At 41.8% G+C, this 24,696-nt stretch overlaps 1 protein-coding gene across 3 annotated transcripts; it reads left to right on the forward strand.

Moving 5' to 3' along the window:
* Nucleotides 1-16,104: 16,104 nt before the first annotated feature.
* On the forward strand, nucleotides 16,105-24,104 carry YEATS4 (YEATS domain containing 4). Of its 3 annotated transcripts, XM_074870552.1 has the most exons (8): nucleotides 16,105-16,153; nucleotides 16,570-16,664; nucleotides 18,937-19,056; nucleotides 19,585-19,651; nucleotides 19,752-19,846; nucleotides 21,313-21,405; nucleotides 21,483-21,570; nucleotides 23,528-24,104. In XM_074870552.1, exons 1-8 carry the CDS (start codon nucleotides 16,120-16,122, stop codon nucleotides 23,695-23,697), a joined length of 762 nt encoding a protein of 253 aa, XP_074726653.1. In that variant the 5' UTR covers nucleotides 16,105-16,119; the 3' UTR covers nucleotides 23,698-24,104. The 3 variants fall into 3 exon arrangements, with proteins under 3 accessions (XP_074726653.1, XP_074726652.1, XP_074726654.1); XM_074870551.1 differs by lacking the exon at nucleotides 16,105-16,153 and having other exon boundaries at nucleotides 16,488-16,664; XM_074870553.1 differs by lacking the exons at nucleotides 16,105-16,153; nucleotides 16,570-16,664 and adding an exon at nucleotides 18,612-18,757.
* Nucleotides 24,105-24,696: the final 592 nt, after the last annotated feature.

Below are 24,696 nucleotides of genomic sequence, written 5' to 3' on the forward strand. Positions count from 1 at the left end.
TATGCAGGAACTGATACTTTACTCCACATTGAAATAGATTTAAGGAGACTGTTGCTCTTTTTACACAGAGTGTAATTTCTCACTCACATACAGATTTCCATTGCTGGCAATGGAAATAGCAGGGAGGGAATAGCAGGGGGAAAGTAACATAAGTTAAACTGAGCGATCATTGTGACTTGAGAGATGAGGTCCCAGTATGAAGCCCCTTATTTCTGCCTGTTCTCTGGATACTTAGTTTTAACTGATAAATGTACTGTGTTTCAATTTAGCTAATACTCTCCTGTTATTGTGAGTTTAATTTGTTAGATTTTTTAAATGAAACAAAATGTACATAAAAAAAAAATCCAAAGACCCTGATAGACACCAAAAAGGAATATGCTTAATGCACATCATGTATAACTGGCTCTGTAGTAGAATTTTTACCAGGTTTTGGTTTATTAAACATTACTGGCAATTTCCTGGGCACACTTGGGAAATAGCAGTTTGGTAACTTACTGACTGGTGATAATGCCATGATGGCTACTGCTGTGTTCTTTGATATTCATCCAGTTGTATTTTACCTCCTTTTGCTGATGAAAGGACAAAATACTCTGTGAGGAAATACTTTTTCTTTCAAATATTGATTTTATAAGTAATGTTAAAAATAGTATCTTAAGGCCATGTCCTTTATTTTGAAAGACAAAACCAACAAGTGACTTAGTGGGGGTGGTGCTTTAGCAACAGAAGTTGTTTTACTGGAGGTTTGTTTTTCAGAAGTAGAGGGTGTTTTTTTTAAAGTAAAATTTCTACTGGACTATATGTTTTAACAGGTTGAAATTACTACTTCAGAAGAACATAGCATTTTGGAAACTGTACAGTCTGGTTTTTTCCTCATTCCCTTTTTGCTTTCTGTGCCAATAATTTTAGTTCTGATTGCATTTTGAGAAATGTTTGTCAGAACTTCAAATTTTTATTTACAGGGTGGCTTATAAGCTTGGATAGCTGTTTTTGTGTTAAACAAGATATCTTACTAAATTTAGGCATTAGCTTGACTTTTTTTTTTTTTTAAGGAGTGAGTGCTTTCTGGTTTTGTTCCTTTGAAATTGGTGAGGCTTAGTTTTTCTAACGGTGTTTTTTTACCTGATTGTTTAGTTGAATACCCAAACCCTTGTAAATCTTTTTCCTAGTTGTACGTGGATAATCAGAGATTGAAATGTTGTATATACTTGTCACCTGTGTTCCCAGTAAAAATACATGGCATTCTTTATAGAAATACTTAATTCCTGATTTCCTTTTCTTATCCACTTGCTCTCTGTGTACAGGTTAAACAGACTTTGTTTCTGGTTTTATTTATATAATTTTATACGTAGCCTCTTAAATTTGTCATTGGTTCTTCTGTAAACTGAGATACAGCCTTAAATTTCCTAACATAATGCTCATTAAGATAACTATAAACCATGCATGTTTTAACACTGGTACTCTTCAGAGATCCAAGACACTAAATTGCTTCTACGTTAAAATATAAATCCTTCAGGATCTCGGAGAAGGAAAGTGCAGGTCAGTGTGCATATACTTAAAGAAAACTGAATTCTTTACAAAATAAGTATTTTGACATAGGAAAGAAGCAACATGGATTTGTTTAGGATTTAAATTATTTTGGTAATTGCACAGGTCTTAAGCGTTATGATTGTAGCATGCTAATTAGTCATGTTTATGCAGCAATACTGTCTCTTGCAACCGTTTGCTATGATGTCTTGCAATTAATATTGCAGACAGGCCTGGGGTGGGTGGGGGTGTTGAGGTGTGTGGTGTTTTTTTTTTTTTTTGCTTTGTTCCTCATCCTGTCCCTCAAAATTAAAATTTGACACGCTATGTACTTTTAGATTCATTTTAGCTTTAGAGGATGAATTACGAAGGAGTGGTTTGGAGCATAGCAGTTCCTCCAATTTGATGTTCTTGTGGGATTTTTTTTTTCCCCACGTTGGACAAAATATGATAAACCATCTCATTCTATTTATGTGTTATACACTTGTTAGTTCTTGAATCCTTTCTGTAGCCCCAGTTACTGCAGGAGGTTCTAGGTTCTGGTGTGACCTATGCTTGTGTTTAAATCTTTTAAAGCTTCTTTGGAAATACCCTAGTTTTACTAAAGTCTCTTGAAAATAGTAAACAGTATACCTTTGATCCCACTGAAATAGAGCATTTAAGTTGTAAAAATTCCCATCTATTCCTACCATGTAATGTGATTTTTTTTTTTTTTTTTACATGATTCAGTGCTAACACTTTGGAGTATATTCCAGTAATAGACTTTGGCCTCACCCTCTTGTATACTGTATTTTGTAATAGAAAATATTTTAAACTGTGCATATTATTACTACATTATGAAACAGACATTCCTTTGATCTTCAAATGTAAGAAAATGAGGAATGTGTGTGCTTTTATAAATACAAGTGATTGCAAATTCAGTTTCCTTACTACTGCAGGTGTCCTTTTTTAAAATAAAAGAAAGGGGGGGAAAAAAAAGCCAAGTGTTTTAAAGGTGAAATACATTCCTATTTGGTAAACCTTAACATTTTTATGAAGATTACCAGCACTGCTGACTTTCTAAACAAAAGGCTGTATTGTCTTCCTGTACCATTCCATTTCCTGATTCCCATTTTGCACAAGGATGTATGAGTAAACTATTCAAGAAATGGTTTTGAAATACAATAGGGGGGCTTGCCTGAGTTGGAACGCAGAATTGCAATGCAAAATGTAAGGAAATGGATGTCTGTCAGAATGCCTGACTCCAAAGGACTTTATATATATATATATATATAAAAGAAAACAGTTTCCTGATACCGGCAGGCCAAAGAGTCTGTTGAATACTTGAGTTTTTGGAGACCTGTATTTCTCAACAAGGTAAGATGGTATCCTAGCAAATGCGGATTTTAATACATTTTCAGCAGAGGTACTTAGTTAAATTTAGGGATCATTTCATCTTTTTTAGATGTTATACTTGAAATACTGCATAACTTTTAGCTTTCATGGGTTTCTTTTTTTTCAGCCTTTAGGAGACTGTTAAGCAATTTGCTGTCCAACTTTTGTGTTGGTCTTAAACTGCAATAGTAGTTTACCTTGTATTGAAGAAATAAAGACCATTTTTATATAAAAAAATACTTTTGTCTGTCTTCATTTCAGCATGTCTAATATCTTTTAGTGCTCGTTATGTCAGTCTTTTCAAATATTCAGACATTAAAACTTAAAGTGTGGACATTCAAATGTAGTTATAACTAGATTCTGTGCTATAATTATTTCTGAATATAGAAATAGCTCTCTTCATAATAGCTCTTGTCTTTCTCATCTGGTCTTTATTAAGATCAGTGAGAAGTTCAGATTTTTAAGCCAACCTTTTTTTTGTCAGTCTTTTTTTCTGTAAAATGCAGTGACCCATGTGTAATGTGTCAACTGAAGAAAAAAAGAAAAGCCAGCTGTGGAAAGCAATTTCAGAATCTTAAAATTACATTTTCAGAATCAAACGTACTAATGTTTGGAGCTGTGGGCTTGCGTATAGGAGACATTAAACCAATGATGATAAACCTTTTTATTTTAATCTGGCTTCTTGAGTTGACTAAATCTGACCAGTGTTAATCATTACAAAGTATGTGTGTCTTAAACACAGCAGTGGTAAAACAGCTGTATGGCAGGCTGAACTGTTGTCAGCTCATCTTGTGCAGACATTTGGTCTGGTACCGATGACAGTATTCATCCTGTAATGACTTAGCTACTTTTGGCACTGTGGTTTCATGGCCAAATGTTTTACTCTCCTGCTGAATCAGAACACTGTATAATATAAAGCACACATCTGTATGTTATACACAAAAAGTCCTTAGTGTTGCTGTACTGTGCCACACTAATGGTGAACTCTTCATAATTCATGGTATTTGTTGAAGCTCATCTACTGTAGCACAAAATGAGCTGTGTCTCTTGTACCATCTTACATTACCGGTGCCATTTTGCAGTGGTGTTGGCACCAGCTTTTGTCTGTGACTAGCCTACAGCATTTGGCAGTGGTAAGATTATGTGAGAATGCTGATTTTCATTTGGGAAAAAGTTTTTTCTAATTTTTATAGCTTCAAGAAGTCATCTGCAATGCAATCTGATTGTCTTGGAAAATCGCAGCATTCATGGTTTTATTTAAACATAATTTCTGAATGAGTGAAGGTGGGCAGTTGTACAGGTCTGTGTAGAGGAAACAAAATGCTCACTAGAAAATGAACCCAAGTTTCTTTTGCTAGTGCTGTAAGCCTGTAATAAACAAAAGTAACATTCACTTACTCTAAAGGACTCAAATTTTAATTGTTCAAACTAGCAAGCAACAGGATAGGAAAACTAACTTGGCCACTGATTATTTACTGCACTATGCCTGAATTTCACAGTTAATCTGTTTTTTAAACTAGATGAGCATGGGTTGTAGCTCAGCTTCATTGACAGAGTGAAGGAGGATTGGACAGAGATGGAAGGAGTGTCGGACTGTGGCTGGTGGGGTTGAGGGGACTTCAGGCTTCCATTTGGGTGAAATGCATGGGGGAAAATAATTGCTAACTTTATTTTAAAAATACCTTGTTGCGATTTTCCTCTAGGTTAGGGTGTTCAGCAGTTCCTGTTGCTGAATGGGAAAGAATTGTAAAGCATCCTGTCCCCAAAAACAGGATGTATAAGATAAACGTGAGGATTCAGTAGTGCATGGATGAACTCATTGTGGAAGTGTTCAAGCACAGGTTAACTAACCAGGATGTCAGATTATCAAGGTCTGATTTGAAACCGTATCAGAAGAACGAGGAAGGTAAGCATTCTGAATATGGGTTGGTTTTTCTTCCATGTAAGCTCTCCAGGGAAAATATCATCCCCTTGAATTACAGACAAGGAAGTTGATGATGCTTTTTAGGAGGAGTGTCTCTTGTTCCATTCTACTTAAAAGAACCTTCCCTCCAGCCTTTTTCAGTGTCCTCTCTGTAGCTGCTGCAGATTGAAAGGCCCAGAACCTGAGGTGAGCTGGAGGGAGAGATCCTGCTGGAATTGAGGTTTCAGAAAAATTGTCCTTGCTTGTTGCTCCCCATCTAGTACCCAGCAGTGTGGAAACTGGTGCAGAAGCTTCCTCTCTGCCACCTCTTCCTGCAGGCTGTCTGGCCTCGGAGAAGAGAGCTAACCCTTCACATCTCCCCTATCCTCTGAGGGCTGCAAACAAGAAGAAAAAAAATGCCTAAAATGACCCACACCAGGATAAATGTGTTCTTGAGCACAGCTGTACTTGGCTGAGTAACCTCACTGGCCCTCAATATTGACTGGTGATTTTTTTGGGAGGAGAGGGAGGTGGAAGGCATTTGTGAGATTTAGTAGAGGAGCTTGAAGCGGTCACTTACGTGAGCAGTGTGGTCTTACACCATCTGCAATTGAAGGGAGATTTCTGGCCTGCAGAACTGTTTCCGTGGTAGCTCTGGAGTTCCTGTGCAGGTGCCTGCTATGGGTTTTGCAGCCCCAGCAGTGGGACAGCGAAGTCCTCAGGATGTCTTCATGCAAAGAGAAATTCTTCCCTTCTGCTGCTGCACCCATTCTGACCCAGCCTCGTTGAAGGCTGAATTCTCTCCTTTCGCAAAGCTGGCTTATTGCTTCATTTCCTGTTAATAGAGGAGAGTTCTGATCAAGGAGAGGCTTTAGTTTTTGAAATTTGTCTCTATGGAAGTGAAAGATATCTAAGCACCTGCTGGGAAGCGGACATTGAGTAAGCAGTTAGAAGTGTCCTTTTTGACCCCTGTTACGTTTGGGGTTGGAAGACATGCTCAGGTTCAGGAGTATTAGTGCTGTTTCTACCTTTTTCTTCTCTCCTGGTTAGTCCTTCAAACCATTTCATAATATTGTAGCTGGTCCAGGGGAATTTGTTAAGTTGCATAAGAGAGGAGCAGCAGAAAGGAAATAAAATGCCAAAATCAGCAAAGCAAAGCCTGTGTGAAGCTGTGAAAGGTAAGTTTGTCCAGTGCAGGCTGACTAAAGGAAGACAGAGGTATATGCATAGCTCATGATTACAAAGATACTTTTTTTGCAGGCGTTATTACAGGAAAACCAGATACAGGCACCTGAGTGTCTTTATACCCAACTTACTCTGAAATGCTAGACTAAAACAAATGATGATATGCCAGGCAAGGAAACACTGATTTAGTCATTTTGGGGACAGAACTTCTGTTTTGCATCAGGAATTACCTGAGTCTCCTTGAAGGCCTGTAGCATTGTGCTCAGAAATAAAGTAGTCAGCTGAGAAAGGATGTTTGCTGAGTTCACCTCTGCATTTTTTTCAAAAATAACCACCTGGTAGCATAGGATATTTGTTAGAGAAATGTAGTCTGCACACTCAACATCTCGGGTTTGACATATCCTAAAGTAGTTAAAGTATGATGTAACTTAACTTTCTGAATGCATCTTGACTAACAACAGAGGTTACTCCAAACATAGTGAAGAATTTGAGTTGATGCTCATTCATGCTCTATGAGAGCAGGAAAGGCCACTGCTGCTCAGGAGAGTTTGTCATGTAAGAGATGGACAGATTCACTGGGACTGCAAGAGGAAGGAAATGTGTTGGTCACATTGCATTTTTATCTATTTTCTCTCTTACCTCTTACAAGATAGAAAAGCAAGTGAATGCTTCTGAAAAATGTGAGTAAATGGCTGGAAATGGGAAGATAAGCCTGTTCCACATCTAAGAAAAGTAACTTGTTGGGAGATGTACAAGAGAACGTTTAGAGAGGCAACAGAGGCCAAAATGAGTGAGGTAGGAATGTATTCCCTTTCTTAGACTGGAGATGAAAGGAGGGTTTTGTGCAAGGTGCAGAAGCAGTTTGATGGAGTAGCAGTAGGGGAGGGCAGCATGTTTGTTTACAAGGATGTTGCAAGCTGAGAGGTGCAGTGCTGTCCCTGGGCAGAGGGAGGGAGAAAGGCTGGTGCTAAATGAAGCAGGTTTTTTTGCTGGATAGGTTTTTATTGGTTAAGGTTGAGCTGGAAGTGAGTCAGAAGAAACTTGCTCTTTTTTTATTCATGTAACAATGTACAATATTACAGAAAACAGTGAGATGCTGGTCAGTTCACACATTTAATGCAGAGACAAAGTATATGGTGTTCAAGGAACTGATCCAAAAGTTTTCTGCCTTTCTTACTCTGCTCTTTCTGCTCCTGGAGAGATGTGAAAAACAATTGCAGACCATTTGTATCTGTAGAAATAAAAGTCTTTTTGCCTCAGGTAGAAGATTGCTATCCCTTTTAATTATCTGAATCTGTTTATCCATCTCTTCCAAACAAATTTGCAGAAAATTGTTAGCGCTCTGCTTCCCATCAGTCTGCAGTAGCTGCAAGTCTTGTAAACCTTGTGCCCTTTGTATAACTGGGAAATAGAATTAATTTATTCTCAAATAGGGTTTCCCAGTTTTACAGAAATGACCCAGTGTAAACACGTGTTTGTTTTTGAAAAATATATAGCTGAATATTTTTTCCAAAACACCTGAATCTACTTAGCAACTGGTATTCATTGAATAGATTTTCTCTTTTTATCCTGTAAATTAGTAAGTTATTTTCACTTTTTGTCCTGTAAAAAGTGAAGTTAGGCCCTAGATGTTGTCACAAAAGGAAGGATATGGTCAAAATGGTGTGGATGTGCACAGGTGGTGTGAAAGGATCTCCTCCTGCCATCTAGTGGCATGAAAAAACCTCTCCACTCCTCTTTGCTTAATTCATAATCCTATGAGTTGTTATGTCTGTGACCCTTGTTTGTCCAATTACTGTGATATCCACACATTGGTTATTTATCCCACATATCCACCTTCTCATGAGTTCTGAGCTTTGTCAGCAGAACTAGATGTGATAATCCTCAACTGCCCTAAATTTGAGATGATGAGCAGTTGCTTCTTCCCCTTTTTTCACAAAACAAGCTGGTTTTTTTTTTTTGTCCTTGTCTTGGCACCTCATGAATAAGTCCTTGTTTCTTGCCTTATTTTCTGTATATTATTTTGAATGCCTTTTGAGTGCACTGCTCTTAAATTCCTGTGCCTGTTTTCCTATGTAATACCCTTGAAGTGAAAGAAATACTCAAACGCTCAGAAGTCTTTCTTTGACACTGGAAACACTGGATGATACTGTCCACAGAGGCAGAGAAAATGTTGGCTGTTGAACGCATCTCCAAAACCTGGCAGAAGATGGGTGGGTTCCCGAGGGAGCTCTGCAGAGTTACTGTATTTCAGAATGGTTAAACAGACGCCTAAAACTCGCTGGTATTCCCTTTCCCTGTTCAGCAATCTGCTTTTTGACAGGCAGCTACCCTTGCCACCTTTTACAATCCCCAGACTGTGCTTCACTTAAAAAAACATGTGGCTCTGCCTGGATGTGTTTACGGCTCCACACTAGTGGGAGAGGATGAAAACAGAGACCATTCATCCCAGACAGAATCCTTATTCATGGGTCAAGCTGGAAGGGACTTGGGCTCCCACCTCAAAAAGTTAATTGGAGTCTACATGTAATTAAAACTGCAGTTCTCACTTTCCTAAACCATTTAGCCTGGAATCTTTGCAAGATGTAGGTCCACAGCCCCTATTTTCTCAAAGATCTTTAGTGTAAGGATAACAAAAATAGTGAAGGCTGTAGAATGGCCAGCAGAGCCCTGCAGAAGAAACTGTTGGAAATAATGTCTAAATTGTGTGGTGGGTTCTTTTTTTTAATACATAAAGCACTTAGAATGAAAAAGGTCAGAGAAGGCCAGCTATAAAAACAGATGAGTGATTAGCCTTTTTCTCTATAAGAAAAGCTGTATTTTGAGCTTCTCTGTGTAAGTATACATTCTCTGTAATGATTAAAGCTATCTGCTGACTGGATTCCATCTCAGCTGGAGAATTTTCTTGATGTTTCTTTTACAGTGGTAACAGTATAATACTTCAGGAAAAATAACTTTTTTCCTGTCATGTGGGATCCCTACTGTGCCTTCCTAAGTTATCCCCTGACTTTCCATTCAGTTATTCATAATATTAAAAAAAAAAGTAATTTTATGCCTTTTACTCAAAATGAATCTGGAAATAAACCTCTTAACCTCTACATTATCACCTCCTTCAGCATTTTTTTTTGGTTATAATTACAGCAATAACTAGCTTGGAATCTTAACTGTGAGGGGCTTGGGTGTATTATTTGAAGAAGGGAAGGTTTCTAAAAATTCCAGTCTTTATTTAGAAAACTGGCAAGTTGCCAAAAACAAAAGCATTGCCACCAAATTAAATTAATGGTCTGTTAAAACCATTGGGGCTAGCAAGAGGGACAGTGGCATAGCATTCATTGCTGGAGTCAGGTTTGTGTCTCCTTCCCTGGAAGAAGTTTGAGGAAAGTCTTACATGACATTTCTGCAAGGTCAACCCTTGTGAGATCGGGTGTAATCTCCTTACAAAGAACAAAAATGTTCCTACCTGTTTTTAACTTGAAAAAAATGGCAAATTTAAAACCACAGTTCTAGAATTAGATCTTGGATTGACCTAACCTGGGTAAGGAGGCTGAGGCACCTGGTAATTTTGCGCAGAGTCTGGAGTTGGAAGTTTTTCTTTCTTTATTGAATATGCCAGTATCTGTGTGCCATCCAAGGCTGTGAAATGTAAAGGCGGCTGGCAGGTGAAGGACTCTGCTTTGTGAGGAGCAGCCGGCTGCCTGTATCCTGCTCACTTCTTCCACAACGGCAGCATATGATAAAGCTTCACCTAAACTGCACACTTGGGCAGAGGCTGGGCTCAACACTTAGACGTTGTAGTGGCAGATCACATGCAACAGCCCCCAAAAATAGGTTGGTAGAAGCAGGTTCAGCACCTGTGTTCTTAAGGGTGCCCCCAGCCCTTTGCTGTAGACAGGAACTGAAGTAACATGGTCTAGATCAAAGAATCCCATCCATTTCCAGTCCTTTCCATGTGATCTTGTAACACAGATTTTTTTCATTCCACTTGTTCCTACAAAGATTTTTTCCCCTGTAGCTGGCCCTATGCCACAACCTACTTGTGACTCTGAAAGTGATTGAAGACTGCTCCAAGTGATTTCCTTTATTTCAGTAGGCATAGAGCACGCATCCAGTGCCAGTTTCTTCAGTTCTGCCACTTCTTTTCTTTCTTTAAAAATGTGCTTCCATGCTGGTAAAAACATTCAAGCCTGTGAAGGTTCAGACAATGAACCCAGTAAGTACTATCTTGGTGATCAAATCTTTGTATGAGGTTTAAAAAAAATGGAAGTTACTACTTTTTCTTTCTCCCATATCAGTCTTCTTTAGGACAAGTCATGCCCAACATGGCAAATTAAAGGTAAAAGGGGTTGGGAGTGGGGTGGGTGTGTTCTAGCCTTGCATACTTCATTGCAAGGCCACAGGAGAAAGCGAAGTAGCAATACAGACTGACAAATAGCACCTGGGATGTGAAGTTCAGTCCCATCCTGGGGCAGCTAATTGCATCTTACAACCTTTTCCAAGATTTATCTTACAACCTCATAGGGTCTGTCTGGGGTGTTTGCTCCTGCTCTTCCTACAGGAAGGCTGTCCCACTCCTCCTGTGCTCCAGGGGTTACAAACCTTCTAAGCTGTTGCCTGAATTTCTTCTTGGCTAGATTATATTAATTTGATCTTGTGCCGATATTGTTCTCTATTTAGTTATTTCCCTTCACATTGTACTTAAGGGGTTAAGGCATTCACAACAACTAGTTAATACTTCCTCTGTCTTTATTTTGGTAAATTTGTTTAAGGAGGCTCTTGTCTTCTTTAGGACAGACTGTTACACTCACTTGCCCTGTTCTTGCACATTTACCTTTCAGTTAATTTTTCATATAACAGGAGAGAATATATATTCCTTTAACAGAAACACACACGCTTTTCCAGGTGGGGTCTTAACAGGGTTTGTATGGGGGCATTAGCAGGAAAATTGCCTTCCCTGCTACAGCCTCCTGTAGATCCTGTCATCAGCTGGGGTATGTAGTCTCATCAGATATTTCCAATAGAGAAGGTTTTGATGCTCTTAAATTCTGTTCTGTTTCTACTATGCCATTTTCTAGACCATTCAGTTGTGTCTGTATGAAATCCTTGTTGTCCTCTATTAATTCTGAGCTTGTATCTTTGACAAATACTAGCCCATTTTTATGTTGTCTTTAGCAGACATTTAATTCTTCAATTTTTTTTCTTCCCATTTTGCTGATACCACTGGAACTGGAGTTGCCGCAATTTTGCAACGAAAGATGTCTGGCTGAAAGCCTCCTGCCACTCTCTATTCCTGGTGGTTCATCGTATTGTTAGGAGTCATTCCTAAAACACTATAGAGGAACATCCTTGTCACTGAGTTTGTGCATTTTATTGCTCCTGCTATGTAGTTACTGTGAAATAACCCAGACACTCCAAAGAATTGTGCTGGGGTTTCCAGCACATCTTTGACCTTCACAAAGCTTGTTTAAGGTATCATACTTATTTTACAATCTTGGCAAACTGTTCAGCTGTCCATCACAAACCACACAGGAATGGTGGGTGTCAGGGTGGATGTCCTGACAGCCTATTCCCAGCCCAGCTCACAGCAGGGAGGAATGGTTCTGGAGAGGGAGTGTGGTGCCCTGCTTCCCACCACCAGTGCTCACCAACCCACCTCTGAGTGCATCCTGCTGCGGGACACCCCCCTCCCTCTCCTGGCCACAGGTACAGGCTGGGGGATGTCCAGCCCTGTGAAGGAGCAAGGGGAATGCATTTCCCCACAAAATACTGACAAAGGGACCAGCAGACAGAATAGAGGACAACACATGCAAGGCAACTCCCTTCCATTGCAGTGCTGGGGGCAACAGCAGTGTAAGAACTTGCAGTTGTTTGCAAGGTGGAGGTAAAAGAGCACGAGGCCACAGGCCATGGGGAAGGTGTTGATGGTGGTAATGGGCTGGCATGGAGGGGGGGGGGGGATAAAGGATGTTTGGATTTTTGTTTCCTTTTAAGTAGGTGTGGGCGGGGTGATTGGAGGGCATCACCCTTAGAAGCTTAACAAGAACATTCTTCTTGGACGCCTTGCAAAAATTCCTGCCACACATTGCTGTTTCAGCAGACTTCATAGCAGCATCAGTTCAAACAGGAGTCAAATTTTTGCTGGGGCTGTGCTTGTTCACCTTTGTAATGGACAAGGTGTTTCCCCCTGTTGTGCTGTGGGCTGTGATTTAAAGGCATTTATTCCTGTTCGTGGCCATAGCTGATGAGGAGTGAAGCAATCTCTGATTACACAGGTTTGCAGGTTGACAGGATGTGAGGTCATGGGCACAAACTGAAATACAGGAGGCTCCTTCTGAACATCAGGAAACATGTTTTCACTGTGAGGGTGACCAAGCACTGGCACAGGTTGCCCAGAGAGGTTATGGAGTTTCTATCCTTGGAGGTCTTTGAAAGCCATGTGGGCATAGTGCTGCACAACTGGCTCTAGGTGGCCCTGCCTGGGCAGAGGGTTTGGAGCAGACCTTGAGATCCCTTCCCACCCCAGCCATCCTGTGATACCCTGAAGTTCAAAGCATGGCTTTAAGCACCCCATTTATTACTCAGCAGTAAAACAGCAGATCAGCCAGGGTTGGTACATCTGCAGTTGGCACACCACTAGCAGGGAAATGAGGCAGTAACAGTGAGTATTTGTTCAGTTCTGCCACTTCTTTTCCTTCTTTAAAAATGTGCTTCCATGCTGGTAAAAACATTCAAGCCTGTGAAGGTTCAGACAATGAACCCAGTAAGTTCTATCTTGGTGATCAAATCTTTGTATGAGGTTTAAAAAAAATGGAAGTTACCACTTTTTCTTTCTCCCATATCAGTCTTCTTTAGGACAAGTCATGCCCAACATGGCAAATTAAAGGTAAAAGGAAACAAAAACCCAACAGGAAGCTATGCATTTCTGCATTGGTATTTAGAAATACTAATTGTGGACTGCAAGGCAGGAGAGTCTTAAGATTCTGGGGTTTTCCCTGCTGGTGACAGCACCATTCTGGTCATTACAGTCAACATATGAGAGGACAAAAATAATGAGGATAACAAATCTATGTTTGAAGACTAAGAAGGTTTTAGCTGCATTTATCATGAAAAAATTGAGACCTTTACTGGATAGTTATGGTATTTAGGTGTCCCTTTGCTTAGTTACTTATTGCCCTCAGTAGAGATCAGATGAGAACCCAGGTTTCCCAGGCTACTTGATTGACTATGAGGCAACATTAATCCTCAAAAAAGAGAAAAAAGTACAATTTATAGTTGTTAAAGTGACCTAGCTGATATCATGATGCAATCAGTATTGTCAAGGGGCTAAGCATGGAAGATGGAGTCTAGGGGTGGTGTTAGAAGCTGCTGTTCTCTAATTGAGTTGCGATTTGAAGTGGGATGCTGTGAAAGTCTGATCTCTTAGAGGTTGCTGAACATGGCAGAGACAATCTTCTAGCCTACCTATCAAAGTGTCTGCAATTCCCCATGAAAGGTGTCCTAATAAAGCAAATCAAATAAGATTGTATGCAGGCATACTGTTTCTTGGCAGCACTTTCCTTCTGAAATGAATTTAGCAGATCTGAATTTCAAAGTCTAGTCAAAAGTAACCAGCTCTGAATGTAATTAAAAGTAGATCTGCTTGTGGTAGTTCGGCTTCCTTATGCCTGCTGGAAAAAAAACTTGCATGAGCTGAACCTCAGGGCTCCAGATTAGCTGTAAAACCCACTTCTCCATATTAATTCCACTATCAAAACATGAATAATACGTAGGTGCTGGTGGCTAGCTTAGAGAGGTTTTCATGCTTCAACATTTGGGGAGATCTTGGATGAGGGTTGATTCATCATGGGTGTTAAGGAGGTTGCATGTGCTTCCTCCTCCTCCCCATTACTCCTGCATGATGCTCCATCTAATTTACTAGCAACTGGCTCCCTGGCCCCCTTGCATCCGGAGCCCTGATAAACCCAGCATTGCTCCCAATGCTGTGTAAGAGCAGCATGACGAGGGTGCTCATATCGATAAGCAAATGATGTATTGCCATACTTCAACACCTGACTAGAAGAACCACCTTTGCAGAGCCAGAGGATAACATAGTAATTATGTCAATTCTGTTTTCTTTATCTCCTAAGGCTATTTTTGTTAGGTGGTTAATGGCGATAGATTTGTGATGAGCAAGAACTGTGCAGTAAGGCCAGGATTTTGAAATCTGAGTAGCAGAATTTAGATAGCCAACTCTCTTTGGTGGGTATTGTGACAGTTTAAACAAAATTCTTCTGAGATAATGCTACTCTGTCCTATGGCTTTCCACACTGTGTAAGAAATTTGACAATTTTGGAGTGATGTTTTAAGTATCAGGAAACGTCCGTGTACTGAACAGGTTGCGTTCCTGGTTACTGCGGAGCAGAGGAACCAAAAGGGGGTGGGAGACAATTAAGAGTTAAGACAAGTGCAGGAGAGCCTGCAGTCTCTGTGTTTAAGAGGCTGTGTGCACTACACTGGCAACATCAAGTCTTGGCTAATCCCTGCATTTTTCCTCCTACCCTTGGCTGCCCTGAGGAAGGTCTGAGAGGTGTGATCTGGCAGCAACTATGAAGCTTCTTGGACCAAATAACTTTTGGGGACACAGCATGGGACTCTGTGAGTCCAGGGGGCACATGGGGTGGGAATTTCCATTTAACAAGCTTTGTTAAAGTGAGTTAAAGTGAGTAGGTCCGCATCAATGCTGGAGTTTAGAGGTTAGGGTCCCATCAGGTTAGTCCATCTCTGCAGGCACAGACTGCAGGTATTTTCTACAGCTTTTCTCTTTACTGTCTCTTTCCCTGCCATGCTTGCACAGTCTAATTGAGCTGTGGTCATCAGGAAGCCTTTCCTAGAAGCAGCCCATCTCATCATACCTCCCGAGATTCTAACTGTACTGCTTTTACTTGCTGCAGCTCCTTCCTCTGCTTGGGGTCTGTCTGCGGTGGCTGTGCTGCTGGAGTGGGGCAGGCGGGTGAAGCTGTGGAGCAAACAGGAGTGGGAGTGCAGAGCAAAGACAGGCAGCCGGGCAGAGGCACGGCTGTGGGACCTAGAGACAAGTAGTGGGCAGTGGCAACAGATTGTTCCTTTGGAGGGAAGCGCTCACGGGCTCTATTCTGGGTCTGGGGAACAATCCACGTGTTGGCCCTGGGACATTCACATTTTGAATGAGAATCACCATCACCATCCCTCCTCCTTCCTACTGCCCTGATGCAGACACAGTGGCACGTAGGACAAAACAGGGCAGGTAAGTCATAAGAAGGGAAAGGCAAAGCCCTGAACATGGCCCCTCACCAAAACTTCTGCTCCTGCTGCAGTGAGCAGGTATTCATGCAGCGAGAAGCTCCGTGGGAGCGTGCCTGGCAGCAGGAGCAAGGTGAGCAGGTCTGTTTGGATACATCTGCAATGGCCAAAAGCACCCTTGGGGCCACCTATGAGAGCAGCTCTGCCTGCAACAGCTATTGACAGCTTCAAAGCATGATAGGAGCTGCCGCTGCAGAGCACATCCTGCCTGCCACAGCCCACCCACTCGTCTGCATCCTGTGAGATGCACGTGCAGCTGGGCCACCCGCACCCATACAGGCAGGAGCCAGCAAACAGACAAGGTTATCTTTAGCAGAGTATTTTTTTTGGCCATTCCCAGTGTCTGCATGTTCACCCTTAGGGCAGTAACGGTGGTGAGAGGGCCCCAACACCGCTCTGGTTTCACAAGTTGGCTTTGTGAAATCTTCCTTGCGCTTCATTTCTGTCCAGGAGAAGGCCAGCATTGATTAAATACAGTCAAAACCACTGCATAAATTGGACATAGTAGTATTTTCCTCTGTTGTTTTTGTGGAAATACACGTTTGGCTTGACTTGTGATTCTATATATAGAGAGCAATGTACAGAAGCATACTGGAATTTATTTCCAAGAGTAGAAATCCTATGCTGGGTTTTCCAAGGCCATTTTGAAATTAAGACATATTGCATGTGCTTTTCATATCTGGTTGGATTCCAGAATAAAAGGACCACCCCCCTATCATGTGCATTCCCTATACAATTATCTTTTTGATTTTTCTGTATTAGAATCACGGATCTTACAGACCAACAGCCGCTGGTGGTGCAACGATAGTAGGACCCCAATGGCCAAGCGCGTGTGCAATAACCCCTGCTCAGGTGAGCTCAGTTTCTACAGGTAGTGCTGTGATGGGCTGCCCTCCATGTTCCAGTTGCAAACAGATTAGCACAGGTTGGTTACAACTGTATCTTCAAAAAACAAAGCAGAACAAAATACAAAGCACCACAATATTCAAGCCCACCCTTCCCCCTTTCCAAGGGGAGATCTGCAGGGCAGTCATGTGCATGTGGGAGGAAAAGGTTTCTTTACAGCAGGAACTGCATCATTCCCGGTTTTGTCCATTTTAATGTTTCCAGAGTAAAGAGGTTTCTGTAGAAGCTGTTTATTAATTAGAAGTTACACTAACCTCAGGAAATGTAATTTTTCATTGAAGACAGTGAGAGCTTGACCACTTGCAAAATACTGGCCCACATGCCAGTCTTGCCAACTTGCTTTTTTTTTTTTTTTCAACAAGAGCAGATATACTACTTCGAAACTGAGCAGCACTGTCCACATGAGATCTACTTAACGCAAGGAATGGGGCAGGAAATTTTTGCTTCCTGGGAGCAGGTAAGGCATGGCATTCATCATCGCATCATCACCATCTTCTGGTCTGCCAGGAGCCCCGGCACATGGTCTGGGGAGCCACAGGAAGGGGGGCTCTTGAGAGCAGTTTGCAGGCAGGGTCTGGCTGCAGGTCCCGAGAGAAGCTTGAGTTCTCCAGTCCATCCTAGGAACAGAGCTGGGCTGACTGGCGGGTGCAGCTGGGGGACGGAGCAGCCCCATAAATCAGCAACTCCCTCAGACTCATCTCCTCCTGAAATGGAGAAATTAATTACCCTTGGGTCAGCACAGCCCCCTGCGTGTGACCCTGCTTAGGAGGCACAGGGACATCACTCCCCAGTCACCTGCAAGTCAGTGCCGGTGGGCTTCTTCAGAGATACCGGCACAAAACCACGTCAGCGTGGATCTCTGCCTTCACTCAGCCCAACAGTCAGGCATGTTTCTTGCCCTGAAGTGAATCAATAATGAAAAATAATGTCAGATGCTCTTCAGGCCTGCCACTTCTGGTAATTAACATGGTTTTAAGAGTCTTCTGACCTCTGTTGCTGTTCAGAGAACTGTGGGAAGCTGTCTGCATTCCTACAAGAACAAAAAACCACTTTGATCATATATTCTGTTATATTCAGTTATGGAGGAAAACAGTGTAAATAAAGGGTCCTGCTAAGCCAATGTGTTTTGATGAAGACAAGGACTGCTGACGCGAGCTGCTCACACCTAAGCAGGGTGAAATGGTGTCAGTTAATTTCTGATACCTTGTTCACCCAAAGAACTGTCAGGTTCACAGAGCAAACAAAATAGAAGAGACTGGAATCTTTCCTTCTCATGTCTCTTTAGATTTTTTTAAAATTATGGATGTTACTTGTGTACAACTTTGACTCAGAATCATAGCTTGTTACTTTGTGGTGTGATGTCCTTTTTGCTCAACTGAATACTTACCTACCAAGATGACCAACTGACAACGAGCAAATGTTTAATTATGTAATTAAATCTGCTTGCAGATTAATCATAAAATGGTGGCAAAAAACTAGTTTGTTGTCACCTGAGTAGCCTCATTCTCTATTTTATCTTGCAAAGGTAAATACATGAAATATAGCATCCTCTTACAGCCTGGTTTATTTTGCATCGTTTGTGGGGTTGCTTCACTGGATTTGTTCGGCTCATTCTGGTAACTGGAAGTTGCCAGAGGAAAGTTCTTTGCTTTTCCTCTGAGAAGCATACACAAATTGGCACACTTCTCTGGCTTTTGGTTCTTGTCTAGAAGACAACAGGATCATATCTTACCAAAGAAGATGATATCCTGTAGATTGCAGAGACATACTTAAGGTTTCTGCAGCAGTCAACCCAGAGATAGGATATTTTGAAGTGGCTGGGCAACTATTCGCATGCTTGCCACTTTTCTTTTTCCCCTTTTTTGTGTCTTATATGGGCTTTTCCTTCCTACTTTATTTGTCTTGTCAGCAGATACTGTCCCCTCACCAGGACTGCTCTGTTCATTCAGGAGGTCTCATTTAACCACGCAGGGACCAGGTGTGTCCTCGGCAATGGCACACAGTGAAACCGGTGAACACCAACACACGCTAGCTTAGGGTGTGTGTTCGAAGGCTACTGAAGTAAAAATATGAAAAGAAGGAAGAAAACTGACATAATTCCCCACTCCATTTTAAGTGCTACCGAGCTCACACCGAGCAGCATCTGCGGCCTCCGCGGGAGGGCGCGGCGGCGGAGGGAAGGTGGGGTGCAGTTCGCCGGGCTTAGAGCGGTGCGACGCGATCCCCCTCTCCTCCGCACGACTGTTAGGCCGCCGCCCAGCAGCGGCTAAACCCAGGGCGGCTCAGAGGGCGGGTTACAGCCGGGCACCGGCCCTGCTGTCCCAACCAGGGTGCGCTGGGGGCCGCCAGGCCTCGCCCCGCCATGGCCCCGCCCCGCCGTGACGCCATGGCGCCGCCGGAAGCTGCGGGGGATGGCGGTGACGGGGCCTGGCGGGGCCTGGCGGCCGCGGGAGCTGAGCCGGGCGGCGCGGCGGCGGGCGGCGCCCCCTCCGGGGCAATATGTTCAAGAGAATGGCAGAGTTCGGGCCTGACTCCGGGGGCAGGGTGAAGGTGCGGGCCCGGGCCCGGGCCCGGCGGCGGGAGGCTCGGCTGGACGGCGGAGGACGAGGGTTGCTCCGCGGGGCCTCTGCGGGCACCGGCTTCGTGCGGGCTACAAATAGCAGCGGGGCAAACGTCTTTCAAAACGTGTCACCTTTGGTTTTCTTTCTGTTTTGTTTGTGTTTTTAAAGGGTGTTACCATTGTGAAGCCGATCGTGTATGGAAACGTCGCACGGTATTTTGGGAAGAAAAGAGAAGAAGATGGTCACACTCACCAATGGACGGTTTACGTCAAGCCTTACAGAAACGAGGTGAGGCGTTAAACGTGCTGGGGGCCGCCGGCCGTCACCGTGGGTCACGGAGAGACAGACCCGGTCGCATTGCGGCCGGGACTGGAGGGCCGGGGGAGGGGCGCGCAGCGGGGCGGGGGGCGCAGCTCCTTGCCCCGGCTGCTGGAGCCAAGTAGCGCTCTGGGGCGGTCAGTTCGGATTTGAAAAAGCCGGGCTTTGAGGAAAGGGCAGAAGGACGTTTGGGCCTAAGGGGAGGAAAGGCATAGGCTGGGGGAGGGTTCCAAAAAAGAAGAGAAGGGAGACTCTTTTCCCTCTTCTGAGCGATCTTTCCAGGCTAGGGGAAAACTGGAGTGCATTCCTGGGGACAAAATACTGATAGACCTGCGTGCCAATACTAATTCTTGGATTTACCATCTTGCTTTCCTACTGTGCTTAAAGTCAGAAGAAATACAGTGTTTACGTCAGAAGAAATTATAGGCATGTAGGATGGATGAATAAACAGTGTTTTGGTGTGCTGTATAAATAGAAATAACAACGTCTCTATTTTAGGACATGTCTGCCTATGTGAAAAAAATTCAATTCAAGTTGCATGAAAGCTACGGTAATCCTTTAAGAGGTGGGTTTTGCATTTGTCATATGTTCCTAGAACTGGGATTTTGATTAGTTCCACTGAGGCTTTATCACCTCTGTTAACATCTCTGTGTTTCCTACTGCAGTTGTTACCAAACCACCGTATGAAATCACCGAAACAGGCTGGGGTGAATTTGAAATAATCATTAAGATATTTTTCATTGATCCAAATGAAAGACCTGTAAGTACATTGAACTTTTAATAATACTTAATTAACTATGGTGGCCTAAAGCTGTGCTGTAGGATATTGCTGATCAAAATAAGTCCCGTCAGCCATGGAAGTAATAAAGCCTATTCTTGTAGGAAATGCATTTAATGCCTGGCCACGTTTTCCTGTTTCTGGGCATTACTACTAGCATTTTGTCACTGCTTTTCCTGTGCTTGGCTTTCTGACATTAACTAATACATGACTGCATGTTGCACCTTACCTGGGCTGAGCACATACTGAGGATTTCTCTTCCATGTAGCTTCCTAGTTCTAGGATATTTGGATAGTTTTATCTTTTTTGTTGTTGTTTTTTTTGTCTATCAGATTTGGTCAAAATCAGTCAAAAAGCAGCAAAGGTACTATGCTAGCATTAGCTCTTTCCTAAGAAAACCAGATTAAGACACTTCTCTAGATAAATAAAGTATTGCAATGAATTTCTTTGTTCCCATCCCGTGTTTTAGACTATCTTGCAGGTTTGTTTATCCAGGTTTAGGTAGGAAACTCGATTACTGTATTTTAGTGGAAAGGGATGTTTAATTCTGGAAGGACTGAGTTCCTTCTATCGCATGAACTACAGCAATCCTCTTGGTTTAGCCATTTTTTGCCAAATGAGGGGAAAACTGAATTTGATGTTTTTCTTGAATGTATGAAAATTGATACTAGACTAGAAAGGGCTTCCTGTGCTGTGGTGCTCAGTAGCATCCTGACTTCTTGTATTCCATTCACAACTTGACCAAGCTGTCGTAAAGTTGGTTGGGTGTTTTTTCTTTGTGGCCGTTCTTGGAAGGCCGTTTCGGTGCCTGTCATGTTCTTCCTTTCCGGGAAGTACCAACCGGAGTAAGGTACCGTGCTCTTCCATGACCATTCATGGGCCCCTTCGTGGAAGGGAGTAACTGTGGGCTGTGTCCCCTTCCCAGGTCATGGTCCAGGTGCTCAGCAGTTCCTCAGGGCTGGACAGGGCTCCAGCTCTTCTCCAGCTCCTGCCATTTGCAGGGCAGTAATGGAAGAGTAACTTCTCAGAGAGACATTTCAGTGAAAAGCTATTCATGGCCCCCCCGGTGTTTTTCTTTCACAGGAAGGGGTGATAAGGTCACAGAAAGTACTTTCTAACTGATTAGTTGGGAAAATTGGTTTGAACTAAATCATCTATTTGGAAACGTTTACAAGAAGGTGGTCTTAGTAGTTTTTATGCACCAATACTAAACCACTTGCCCAGACATTTTTGAAGTGTCAAGAAACCTTTGGGTAGGTGGTGTGTTTAACACTGTATTAAATTTAAGTAATTCTGTTGAAGTTATATGACATTTATTTTTGCGTTCATAAAAGATTTTTAAATTCTATACAGTTGTTTGGTAGGAATAAATGCTGCTTGTTGATATCTAGAAGAAGACTTGTATTTCCCTACAATTGTCAAGCTAATAAAATTCTGTCTTTGTATAGGTAACCTTGTATCACTTGCTGAAGCTTTTTCAATCTGATACCAATGCCATCCTGGGAAAGAAAACTGTAGTTTCTGAATTCTATGACGAAATGGTATGAAAATTTTTAATGTAATCCTCACTTTATTTTGAAGAGTATTAGTGATACCATGTATTTTTCTCCTTCATCAGATATTTCAAGACCCTACTGCAATGATGCAGCAGCTGTTAACAACGTCTCGTCAACTCACGCTAGGTGCTTATAAGCATGAAACAGAGTGTAAGTTGAAAATGAAAATATTTTAATTTTAGAAATAACAATTGTTGGGTTTGCTTTTAGTGTTTTTTATGGGCTGTAACAGTACAATGGATTTAGATGCTGCTAAAAAGTGGTATTTTTGCATTAAATTAACTTCAGCTTTTGCAGAGATACTAATACTTAGTGGAAAACTTTCAAGATTTTCTGTTCTGTGTGCCTGCTGAAAAAAAAAAAAAGAATTATGAATTACACAGTATGAAGATTGATGGCATGATCTACCCCTAGTTTAACATCTTTGAAATGAGTTAAAACAGAGAATAAATTGAGGCCACTGTTTTGTGGTACAGTTCTGTTCAGCTCATCGGGATGTTAACTGCAAGCAAAGATCACACTTTAAGCACTGGACTATGGAACAGTTAGTACTATTTAAGTCAAAGCAGCAACCCTTTGGGGATAAAGAGTAGTGTCTTGAAAGCTCTTCTTGTCTTTTTCCCTTCTGTCTAATTCTTTAACTGTCGGTCATTTCATAACATACTACTTCAGTATAGCTTAATGTTCTTTGCATCCTTTTAATCTAATCTGTCTTTAAATATAACCAGAATATTAAGGGATTTAAAGAAATGAAATTAAAGTACATTGATTCATAAAATATAATGCATTCAGTGATGATTTCTGTTCTGATCTTCTGGATTTCATCTCTTATCTTCTATTCTCAGAAAGCAAATGTAATATTTATTAAGCCCACATCCTACCTTGTTAGTTACAAACCCTAATGCCATGGTAGTCTGCCTCACCTGGGCTTTGGCTTATCTGCGTGTTCCCCTGACAACAAAGGTCAGGTATTTTTAGCCAGTGAATTCCTGGAGCTAAGAGTGGTTTTGAGTTTGAAGCTCTACAACATTAGGGTTCCGATTTGCCTTATGTCTGTATGGGCGTGTGGACACATGAACTACTTGTACTTTCTACCTCACTTTAGCCCGTCTTGAGGTGGATTTTTGTTACATTGCATGTTGTTATAGTTTACATGTAGAAAATGTTTAATAATTTGAATCATAAAAAAGTCTTGTCCAAATTTAAACTTTTTTTCACTTAAAATTTCTGAATTGTTTCTCCTGAGAGCAGATAGAAACTTTCAGTGGGTTTTTTGTATGTTTCCTTAAAATGTGCTACTGAAGCAGATAAAAACTAAGATTTTTTTTTTTTTTTTTTTTGCGCTGCCCATGATTATGTAATGTCTGGGGTATGAAGGGATATCCATGGCCTCCATAGATTTGTTGGCTTACCAACTTAGTCCAAAAGCTTATATTGAGATGTCCTAACATCAGATATTTGTAAAAGCAAAGGCAGCACCACGAAATCTTTCAGATACCTAGAATTAAACTCCAGTGGGATGGAAAGTAGAACGCAGTTACAGTACATGGAAGAGGAACCACAGGATGGTTGAGGTGCGAAGGCATCTCCAGAGGTCATCTGCTCCAACCCCTCTGCCCAGGCAGGGCCACCTAGAGCCAGTTGTCCAGCACCACGCCCAGATGGCTTTTGAACATCTCCAAGGATGGAGACTCCACAACCTCTCTGGGCAACCTGTGCCAGTGCTTGGTCACCCTCACAGTGGAAAAAGTGTTTCCTGATGTTCAGAGGGAACCTCCTGTATTTCAGTTTGTGCCCATGACCTCACATCCTGTCACTGGGTGTCACATGTAAATTATTTGTAATTCTCTGTAATCTCTAATCTCCCGTTTATTTGCGGTCGTCACGTCGGGTTTTTTTTCCCACTTAAAACAACTCTGGAAAATGATTGGGCTGAATGAGGGCACAAAAAAAGCTTTTGGATACCATTTTGACTACAGTCATTGAATCTCTAAGGCTAACAGTAATCTCTTTCAGGCCACACACGATCCAAATTACTGTTGCAATTAGAAAAAAATAATTTCAACTTTACATGGTACTACAATATTTATTTTTATCACCACCACAGTTGCAGATCTTGAAGTAAAAACCAGGGAGAAGCTGGAAGCGGCCAAAAAGAAAACTAGTTTTGAAATTGCTGAGCTTAAAGAAAGACTAAAAGCAAGTCGTGAAACCATCAACTGTTTAAAGAATGAAATCAGAAAACTTGAAGAAGATGATCAGTCTAAAGATATGTGACGAGTGTTGACTTGCTGAAGAGCCTATACTGTAAACAGAAGGACTTCAGTCATGCAGTTGTATGTGTTCTCTTCAGTTCTGTAACTGAAACTATGTGAATTTTCCTTGCAAATCATTGAAGTATGTGGCAATTGGCTTCATACATGGAAGAAAAAAGAAAGAATATATCCTTGTTTTATAGTTAAAATCTGTGGGTACTTAACGATTTATTTCAAGTAGGAGGTGTCTTGGAGACCAGACTACTTTTTTTTAAACTGCATTTGAGTGGTGTATGAAAACTTCGTATTGTCTTGTATTAGTTCAGTGTGATTTTACAAAATGCTGGTGTTTACTTTTTTAACTTGTTTTTTCTACTGCTTGTTTAGAGATGCATCTTTAAAGCTAAAAATAAAATACGTGGGTTTTTATTTTAGTATTTTTTTGTCTCTGGCCAGTGTGGTCTTCAAGAATAATTGTAAATAGCATACCCTGATTTAAGGCAGAGGTTGAAATACAATGGTATGCCAGTTGCTTAAATCTAGTTACAGTGATTTCTGTATGTCTGTTGTCAGTACAGTGAAAGCACTTTCTGAAAAAGGATTTTAAATAACTTTCAGAGCTACGGATAAAAGTTTCTAGCCCCACATCTGCTTTAACACGTATCAGTGCATCAATTATATGTTATGCTCAGAAGCAGGAAATTATTCTGGTCTTGTTCTGTAGAAGTTTAATATTTGTACAGTACTCTGGTCAGTTCATCACATGTTGTCTCTGCTGCTCCTTCCTCCTCACACTTTCCCCCTGCTCCAGTGTGGGCTCCCTCCTACAGGAGACAGTCCTCCACAAACTTCTCCAACATGAGTCCTTTAGGAACAGACTGCTCCACAGGGTCACAAGTCCTGCCAGCAAATCTGCTCCAGCGTGGGCTCCTCTCTCCACAGGGTCATAAGTCCTGCCAGGAGCCTGCTCCAGCACAGGCTTCCCATGGGGTCACAGCCTCCCTCGGGCATCCACCTGCTC

This window comes from Strix uralensis, chromosome 5 (assembly GCF_047716275.1).
Source record: "Strix uralensis isolate ZFMK-TIS-50842 chromosome 5, bStrUra1, whole genome shotgun sequence".
NCBI lineage: Eukaryota > Metazoa > Chordata > Aves > Strigiformes > Strigidae > Strix > Strix uralensis.